The sequence below is a fragment of the Melozone crissalis genome, unplaced genomic scaffold, assembly GCF_028551555.1.
Source record: "Melozone crissalis strain CALT ecotype California unplaced genomic scaffold, PUWL_Pcris_2 ptg000017l_1, whole genome shotgun sequence".
Lineage (NCBI taxonomy): Eukaryota > Metazoa > Chordata > Aves > Passeriformes > Passerellidae > Melozone > Melozone crissalis.
The window spans coordinates 8,215,687-8,225,053 of record NW_026535795.1 but is presented as its reverse complement, the minus strand read 5'-3'; the positions used below and the strand labels follow the sequence as shown (position 1 = coordinate 8,225,053).

The 9,367-nt window shown below is 50.9% G+C and overlaps 1 protein-coding gene across 1 annotated transcript; it reads left to right on the top strand.

Annotated features, from left to right (window-relative positions):
* The first annotated feature begins 165 nt into the window (after positions 1-165).
* On the top strand, positions 166-5,091 carry SLC35C2 (solute carrier family 35 member C2). The gene is made up of 9 exons (XM_054274709.1): positions 166-282; positions 359-509; positions 2,120-2,183; positions 2,403-2,475; positions 2,631-2,799; positions 3,085-3,168; positions 3,498-3,673; positions 4,362-4,491; positions 4,635-5,091. Exons 1-9 carry the CDS (start codon positions 166-168, stop codon positions 4,754-4,756), a joined length of 1,086 nt encoding a protein of 361 aa, XP_054130684.1. The 3' UTR covers positions 4,757-5,091.
* The last annotated feature ends 4,276 nt before the right edge of the window (positions 5,092-9,367 follow it).

Here is a 9,367-nt window from a genome sequence, read left to right as displayed (position 1 = left end):
CCCGCCCCGCCGGCCAACGTCACCGCCGGGCCCGCTTCTCCCCCCGCCGCCCCGGCCCGCTCAGCATCGCGGCCCCTGCCCTGCCCTGCCCTGCCCTGCCGCGGCCCCGTCCCCGCGGCCCCGTGCCCATCTCCGCTCCCTCCTGCTCCTGCCGCTGCCGGGCGCATGGCGGCGGGGGCGGGTGGCGCGGCCCTGGCGCGGGCGGCGCTGGCGGCGCCGCTGGTGCTGCTCTACTACGGCTTCTCCATCGGCATCACCTTCTACAACAAGTGGCTGATGAAGGTGCGGGGTGGCGGGGCGGTGCGGGGCGGCGGCGGCGGGAGGGCGGCGGCGGTGACAGCGGCTGTCGGTCCCGCAGAGCTTCCCGTTCCCGCTGCTGGTCACGCTGCTGCACCTGCTGCTCATCTTCGTTCTGGCGGCGCTCGCCCGCGCCCTGGAGCGCTGCCGCTCCGGGCGGCCGCGGGCAGCGCTGTCCTGGGCCGACTGCCTCCGCCGGGCCGCCCCCGCAGGTACGGCCGGGCACGGGAGAGGGCGGCGGAGCGGGAGCGGGACACAGCTTTGGGGCACGGCAATGTGCGAAAGATCCAGGAGAGCCACGAGGATGGTGATGGAGTGGAGGGGAAGCCTTGTGAGGAGCGGCTGAGGTCACTTGGTGTGTTCAGTATGGAGAAGTGGAGGCTTAGGGGAGAGCTTATTGTGGTCTTCAGCATCCTCACGAGAGGAAGCAGAGGGGCAGGCACTGATCTCTTCACACTCATAACCAGTGACAGGATCCAAGAAGACATATGAAGGTGAATCAGGGGAGGTTTAGGTTGGATATTAGGGAAAGGTTTTCACCCAGAGGTGGTTGAGCACTAGAACAGGCTCCCCAGGGGGGTGGTCATGGCACCAAGACTGAATGAGTCCAAGAAGTATTTGCACAACACTCTCAGGCACAGGGTGGGATTCTTGGGCTGTCTCTGCAGGGCCAGGAGTTGGACTCAATGATCCTGGTGGGTTCCTCCCAACTCAGCATATTCTGTGACTCAGAATGCTCAGGGCTGCCTGTGGCACTCTGGCTGCTTCCAGAGCCCTTTGCCTGGGGTGGTCAGGGCCAGTCCCCTGGCACAGGGTGAGCTGTGGGGTCCAGCCATTGCTCCGGCCCCTGTGTTTTCCTACCAGGTGTAGGGCAGGTGTAGATGCTACCTAAAGGTTCAGCCTGAGACATGCCACCTTCATTGCTCATTACAGAGATATATAAAAGGATAGGAAGAGGCCACGCAGAATGAATCTTTCTGAAGGAGTCACTGACACAGAGAACCTTCTGCAGTGCCTTGATGAGTTGTGTCTGCAAGTAACATTTTCTCTTTAACGCTGGTATCAAGCCATGTGTTGCATCTTTCTCAGGGTGGAGCTTGGTAGAGAATTCATCATTCATGGCACACAAAACTATCTGAGACCAAGAAGTGAAGCTCCTACTTGGAGCACAGAACTGTAACTACTTCTGCAGTTATTTGGCTGGGTGTTGTATTGGCTCCCACAGAACAGCATCTGGTCTATGATCTCTGGCAAGGTTTGCAGTACCTTACATAAATAGCCCCATGGTTTCTTGAAAAAAGCTTTCTCCACATCTGCAGCAATTTGACCTTTCAGCATGGCCTGCCCTTGGATCAGTAACACTGTTTCCTGTGGTAGGAAACTTAGATAGAAGGGAGAATAGACTGTACCAAAAGCTGCACCAGGGTTAAGGCTGTGTGCAGATAATTCTTGCTTTTTCAGGCTTCCTGCAGTGGCCATCAGACTTACAAGTTATCATGTTCTGATACAGTCAAGAAAGACTTTATGCAAATCTGCAATCACTTTCAGTCACAGGGAGGGCAAGAGTTATTTCTGGCTTTTTTGTAATGCATGTTGAACAAGTGCAATGCTGAGCCCAACTTGAGTCACAGGGAACAGGACAGAAACATGAAGAGCTGAGAATATCTGAGTTATGGTGGTTCTGAAGAACTAACTTGAGGAAAGTTTATTTTTTCCCCTGGGTCTGCTCTGCTATCTGTGGCCATGAAGCAGGGTTTTGTGATGGGTTTGTTTCATGTCACAGAGTTCAGTTAATTTCAGGATTTTTTCATTGATTCTTTAGCTCTGTCAACTTCCTTGGATATTGGGCTGAGTAACTGGAGCTTCCTGTATGTCACTGTCTCCCTGTGAGTACAAACACCTCATTCCCTGGGAGCCTCTGGTGGGGTCTGGAGAGTGCTTTGCCAGGGTCTGTTCCTTGGAGAGGTGTTTGGTTAGTGGGGTCAGCATGCAGGATCTGTGATAGCTTGCTGGTGGCAGTGTAGAAATGGGTGATGGTTCCTAATAGTACTGTGATGGGAAGAGCTACATTGAAGGAGTCTGACAGTGTATTTTGGTTCTTACAGCTACACAATGACCAAATCCTCTGCCATTCTCTTCATCCTGCTTTTTTCACTGCTCTTCAAGCTGGAGGAAATGGTAAGAGTCCCACACAATGCTTTAGGGAGGGAGGTCAGACCCAGGGAAACAGGCAGTGCATGTACAAGAAACATGTGAGGAGAGGAATGCTGCACTATGTGGGTGAATCTGGAAGGAAGGAGATGCCTGTCCCTGTTGTGTTTGCTCTCCTGCAGAGGGTGACATTGCTGCTGGTGGTTCTGCTCATTGCTGGGGGACTCTTCATGTTCACCTACAAGTCCACACAGTTCAACGCTCAGGGGTTTGTGCTGGTGCTCTGTGCCTCCTTCCTGGGGGGCATTCGCTGGACTCTCACACAGATCCTGATGCAGAAGGCTGAACTGGGTATGTGGGGTGCCAGGAGGGGGTGGTGGTGCTGCTGACAGGGAGGGGAATAAGCAGAGGTGATTGCCCTTGCTGCAGAAACTAAACATCTCATGGGAGGGGTTTGAAACCTTGGGCATGGGTATCTGTTGGTGGGTAATGAAGGTGGCTGGGTGTCTGCAGCAGCACAGGTGTGGGCATCACAAATAAGGTGTTTGTCTAGGAATGGTGCTAATGAAGGCTCTGGGACCTGTGTTATTCCCTGGCTTGTTTCTGCCTGCTCTCTTATTGATTCTCCTCTTTCAGGGCTCCAGAATCCCATTGATATCATGTTTCACCTGCAGCCGCTCATGTTCCTGGGGCTCCTCCCACTCTTTGCCGTGTTCGAGGGTGCGTGAGTTCATTAGAGAAAGCAGGGAGAGCTTTATAGAGTGGTTGGGAGATTGCTTAGCAGTTTGTTGTTGGAGATAATTCACTTAGATAAGTGAACAACTATCAACTCTGCAAAGTAATTAGAGACCTGGATTTATCTTGTGCTGGCAGAACATTTAAGAGTGCATAGAAGTAGTAGCCTGCCACACTTGTGGAAGTAAGGGCTGTGAAGAGCTGGCTCCACATCCTCTTCATACTGGAATGTGAGCAGCCCACCCATTCAGTCTTATTAAGAGGAATCCTGGGAGTTGGGAATGGTATTCTGCTACTCATTGTCTTCTTCCTAGGCCTTCCTTTGTCCATATCAGAGAAGCTCTCCCGTTTCCATGAAGCAGGAATGCTGTTCTCTCTGGTAGGGAAGCTGTTCTTGGGTGGAATTCTTGCCTTTGGTCTAGGCTTTTCTGAGTTCCTCTTGGTTTCCAGAACATCTAGCCTCACCCTTTCCATTGCTGGCATTTTTAAGGTAAGGCATGGTTCCTGTGCTAATACTAGAAGGCAAGTACTGAGTCATCCCTATTGGGCTTTATGTGCTGGGAGCTTGCTTAGATTCTTAGAAATTTTTGCTTGTTCTTTTTGCTCTCCTTGCACAGGAGCTTGATGCTTTGCCTTGCAGTCTCTGCAGTGAAGTCTCTTGGTCCCTGACAGCAAAGGGCCAGAGACTAGTTGGCTGTGCTATAAAAAATACCACGAATGATCAAAGTTTGTTGGAATGTGGGATAGACTAAAACACATTGCCCTCATGAACAGCAGATGGTGTGGAAGAGAGGAGGGCAAGCTCTTGCATCAGACCTGCATATGACCAAACCACTGCTTTGAGCTGTCTCTGTAGCCTAGTTTGGCACATCCTCCCCAGAGGAGTGCAGCACACTTACTTTTGAGCTGAACTGTGATATATGAAATCTCTCTGATCCAGAAGTTGAAGGATTCCTCTGTAACTGAGCTATGCAGTCAGATGACTTAAAATCCCACATCCTGGTTTGACAGGTTGTTTGTTTCTAGAAACTGTTTTTAGAACTCTGCGCGCATGAAAGAATGTGCTGATAGAAATTTAGCAGCCTGACATCTTGATCTAGGCTTCAGCTGAAAAATGTACCATGCATATCTCCTCAGGCCCTGCCCCGCTACTTGTCATGTTTTTTTTATTTCCACAGGAAATCTGCATTTTATTCCTGGCCACACATTTACTGGGAGACCGCCTCAGTCTCTTGAACTGGCTGGGCTTTGCTGTCTGCCTGTTGGGAATCTCCCTCCACGTTGTTCTCAAAGCCATGAATTCCAAAGGTGATTGTTTTAAATCCCTTTCTCTTTCTCTGTAGGCTTTCTCATTGCTTCACTAGGAGCTGTGTCTGGTTCCAGCTGGTTGACAGCACCAGGTTTGGTGGGAATCCAGCAGGTTTGTCACTGAATGGGCTGTGTGCATGCAGGTGACAAAGCACTGGAGCCACACAAAGAGGGCAGCTCTGACCCTGACCTGCAGCTGCTGCTGCGCCACCCCGAGCAGGCTGAGGAAGAGGAGGAGGTTGTTGAAACCCCACAGCAGCACTGACTGAACATGAAGCACAAAGCCATCTGCTCTGTTCTTACCTAACCTGCCTGACAGCTATCCAGGAGGAAGGTCCAAAAGTCTCTGTGACCACCCAAAGCAGAGCCAGGGCCCGCTGAGAGAATTCTGCTGTTCTGCTGCAGTGTGGATCTGTAGATGCTGCACAAGAAAAGGCAACATTCCTTTCACAGGAACTTGGAGAACAAGCCCTGGTTCAGTGTGTGTAGAATGGTGAGGTGAGACAGGGAAAAGCTATGAAAAGTCCATTAGGGGATCCTGAAAGCTGTTTACTGACAATGCAGACCATGAGCTGTAGAATGAACATGGGCATGTCTGGACTGCAGACATTTTACTGCTGTTTAGGTTTTGATTTCAAAGGAGAAGGTAGCTACACCTTCCATTTTCTTTTTTAATGTTTCTGCAAATTAGGAACTCCCATCCTGGTGGGATCACTGAATAAATCCCTAGAGTTGTCCCAGCGAGGACCTTTTGTGCCTGGGGACCTCCATGTTCTGTGTGCACAGTAAGGAGAGAATTGAATGCTGATATTTGGGACCAGTTGAAAATGATGAACATTTCCAGATGATGTAGGTTGGAGTGAAGACAGGGATGCAAGAGGACTTCTGGTGCTGCAGGCCAAGAGGAGAATGAGCAGTGTCACAGGAGATCTAACTTGAGCAATAAGCTTATCAGAAAGTATGTGGGGTTTTGAGAGGGGGATTTTTTGTTTTTTAAATAAACTCTTTTTCTCATTTGCTTTTGTCTGTACATTCTGTACCTAAGCTTCATCAAGCAGAGGTCATTTGTCTTCTCAGCTCCTTTGCTTTTAGTCCTCCACTGACCTTGCTACTGCATGTCCATAAGGCCTGGCACACAACACGTTTGCCCAGCTGTCATTGATCTCTAGAATTAAGGAGATGTTCTGCAGCCTCTCATATTTATGCCAGCCAAGAGAACTTACTGACTGTTCTGCCTTGATGCACCATATCCTAAGAGAACTTTTAGCAGTGTGGCTTTTTGTAAGACTCTTCTCTCTTTGCCCCATTTGATTGGATCAGGGAGTGCTGCAGTCCAGGAAGGGGGAATAGCAGCATTTAAGATGTCATTTTCCTTGCTGCTAAGCCTCAAGTGGTGTTGGGCAGGTGCTGGTTTTTTGCATGGCAGAATTTCCACGTCTTTCAAAGTTTTGTTCAGTGGTAGCTTTTGTAGTTTTTAGAGTAGAAATACCTTGACAGAGTTTCCCAAAGGGATAACAGTACAGTCCTTCTCCTGGCAGGAGCTGGGTATTAAAGTGAACTTCTCTCATTCTGTTTGAGAGCCTGAGCCATTTTGACTATCAATCCTTTTGTTGATCTTGCTTCTTAGTTTTGAGATATGATGTCTTTCTTGATGACTTTAATCAAGAGCATGTCCTGTAAAAAACAGGTTCTGAAGAAAACTTTGGTTATTAGTGACCATCTTTGATCACGTTCTGGTAACTGGCTTCACAGCAGACAGCAGGTGGTGCAGCTTCCTCATGTAAAGCTGCTGAACCAGCACGTCCACACAGGCTGGCAGACCAAGGGGTTCTGTGCATCAAGGAGAAAGTCTGGAGCTGAGAATGACTTGCTCTGGCCCTAGCTGTGCTTTCCAATAACTGGGGATGCTTCCAGCAGGATTCACCCTGTTTGCCCTGCCAATAGCTGTGAGCTCCAAGCCCCAAACACTCTGTGCTTGGTGTGGGGCAGTGGCACTTCCTGCACATGAACTGGCTTCAACAGTGTCACAGCTGCTCCTTCATTTCACTTTCCACTCTCCTACAGCTGAACCTTGGGAATCCTTCTGCTGTTTAACTCCCAGACTGAGATTTCATGTCCCTGTAAATCCAAGGTAAAGGAAATTGCATTCTCAGGCTGGGATTTGCACCAGATATGGTGCTTGAAGATGAAATCCAATTGTGCTTGTGACCTGTAGGACCATGTAGTCTGTTGCTTCCAGCCTTGTTTCCTTTTTAAGACAGAGGTGATGCCCCTGAACTCCAGCTCTGTCTGGGAGCTCCTGGAACATGGCAGAGTTGTGGGCAAGCTTGGGAGGGGTGGGGTGGGGCTGGGCTGCTGTAGGGCAGTGCAGCAGTGTTAAAGCAGCACCACAGCTCTGCTGAACACTGTCCATCTCGCTTGAATGGGCACTAATAATTAATGAAAGGAGAAAGAACCTTTGCCCACCCTCTCATATAAGGAAAAAATCCTACTGTGCATTGAAAATGCTGGAAATGGAAAAAGAACCAAAGATGAAGAACTTTGAGGAGGGAGCCAGGAGAGCTGCAGCAGTGGCACAAAATAAATGAGAATGCACAATCCTGTAGTGAGTGTTAAGTACAGACTGTAGGCATGGAGAAGATTGGAGTCTATTGAGGAGGCAGGATGGAGGCATGGACAGGATGGTGTTGGAAGCTGGGAGTGCCAGTAGATCCTGTTTGCCTCTGGAAATAGCCCTGGGTGGCTTTGCAGTGCCCTGGCCAGAGGTAGCCAAGGCCTCTTGGTGCTGCTGAAGCTGTTTGAGGCTTGGATTGAGGCAGTGGGCTCGGGGTGGGAAGCCCTGGGAGCCCCCAGCCGTGTGTGCAGGCACAGAGCCTTGTCTCCTGCCTTTAGGAGGTGTCTTGGTGCCATAGTGTGGTCCCTGTGGCTGTCTGACAGGAGTGGTGCAGCTCACTGCTCGTGCAGACCATTTTCTGACAAGGGGCCACTTTAGGGGACAGGGGAAGCAGCTTTCAGCACAGACAAACATTGTGTGGCACAGTTTGGCTCTGCCCCTTTTCTCAGAGGAAATGTGTGAAGGCTGAGTGTCCTGGAAGAACTCTGGAGCAGGGCAGTGCCAGGGCCACGTGTGCTGCAGCAGCACAGGAGGATGAGCCCTGCTGTGGGGTTTGTGCTGCCATGTCTGTGCCAGCCCCTCACCAGCACAGCCAGCCTGGCAAGGGAGGGCTGCCACTGAATATTGATGGTGTTTGAACTCATTAAGCAGCGGAAGCAAGGCTGAATGAGTCTCAGAAGTGCTGCACTCCTTCCTCAAACTCTGTTCCTGCCTGTAAGACCAGGTGTTTACATGTGTGATGATTCTGCCTCCCCACACATCCCCCTGGGAGACCTCTTTATTTGAAGAACAGATGCTTGGCTTCCTGCTAAAATTTCTGTGCCGTAAACATCCTGAGGGCAAGGAGAAAGTGTCCCTGCAGAGCCCCCTGCACTCCTCTGCTCCTGTGCCCAGCAAACAGGGTGTGTAGCACCAGTGGGCTTGCTGTGGGGAGACAAGCCTGTCTCCAAAACACATAGGAGTGGCAAGGCAGAGCAGCAACGTGGGGCCTGGTGCCAGCAGTAGGGATGCCTCAGGATGTGCTTCGTTTCTCATTGCAGCTGAACATCTCGGTAGGATTAATTACATGGTTTGTGCTTGGTGCCTTGTGAGGTGGGGAAGGGGGAGCTCAGGGTGTAGATGGGAGGAATGCTGGTTACTGCCAGCCTGGGGCTTTAAAGGGCTCACATCCTTCTGCAGTCACTGCAGTGGTAAATAACTGCCTCTGACTCTGGTACCCCTGCTGCTGCACTGAGGCTCTCTTGGTTTTCCTCCTTGCTGGGGTATGCAGATTTTGATGTTCACAGCCTTGGATCTCTGCAGGATTTTTCTGGGAATTCCACTTTCCATTGTCCTCTTGCCACCGTTGGCAGAGTACACCTGCATCAGCCTCCTTCCTTACTGCCACATCAGCCCCAGGAAGAGAAAGAAGAGCAGAGAGGTGGGGGAAAGGCAGCTGGGCGAGAGAAGTGTAGAAATGGCAGAAGACAAAGAATATGAATGATTGGAGATCACCGTCACAGCAGGGTTCAGGTTGGAAGGGACATTGGGGGTCATCTTGGCAAAGCCCTTGCTCAAGCAGAGCCAGCCAGAGCTGCTGCCCAGGAATGTGTCCTGATGGCTTTGATATCTCCAAGGATGGAGACTACACAACATTTCTGAGCAACCTGTGCCAGTGTTGAGTCACTCTCGGGGGAAAAGTGTCTCCTGGTGTGCAGGGGGAACCTCCTGTTTCAGTTTGTGTCTGTCTCTGGGCACCACTGAACAGAGCCTGGCTCCATCCACTTTCCACCCTCCCATCAGATATTTATTGGCATTGACAGATTTCCCCTGAGCCTTCTCCAGGCTCAGCAGTTCCAGCTCTGTCAGCCTTTCCCCAGATGTGAGGGGCTCCCAGGCCCTTCATAATCTTCATAGCCCATTGCTTGTCTCTCTGCAATATGTCTGTGTGTCTTGTGGTGATGAGCCCAGCTCTGGGCACAGCACTCCAGGTGTGGCCTCAGCAGTGCTGCCTAAGGCAGGAATCATCTCCCTTGACAATTCTTTACCTGGGACACCCCAGGATTTTTTTCCCTTCTTTGTGGCAAGGGCAGGCTCTTCACTCAGGTGAAGATGCAGGTGTGCAAGAACCTGCCAAGTCTAACACTGCAAGAGGTTTGCTGGGGCAGAGAGCTGTCCTACAGCACCTACAGTGGCGTGAGGAGCCCCTTCCATGTCATTTTGTGCTCTCCAGCCTTGCAGAGCTGTGTAATTGCTGTATCTATCAGTGCTCCTTGCTTTAAC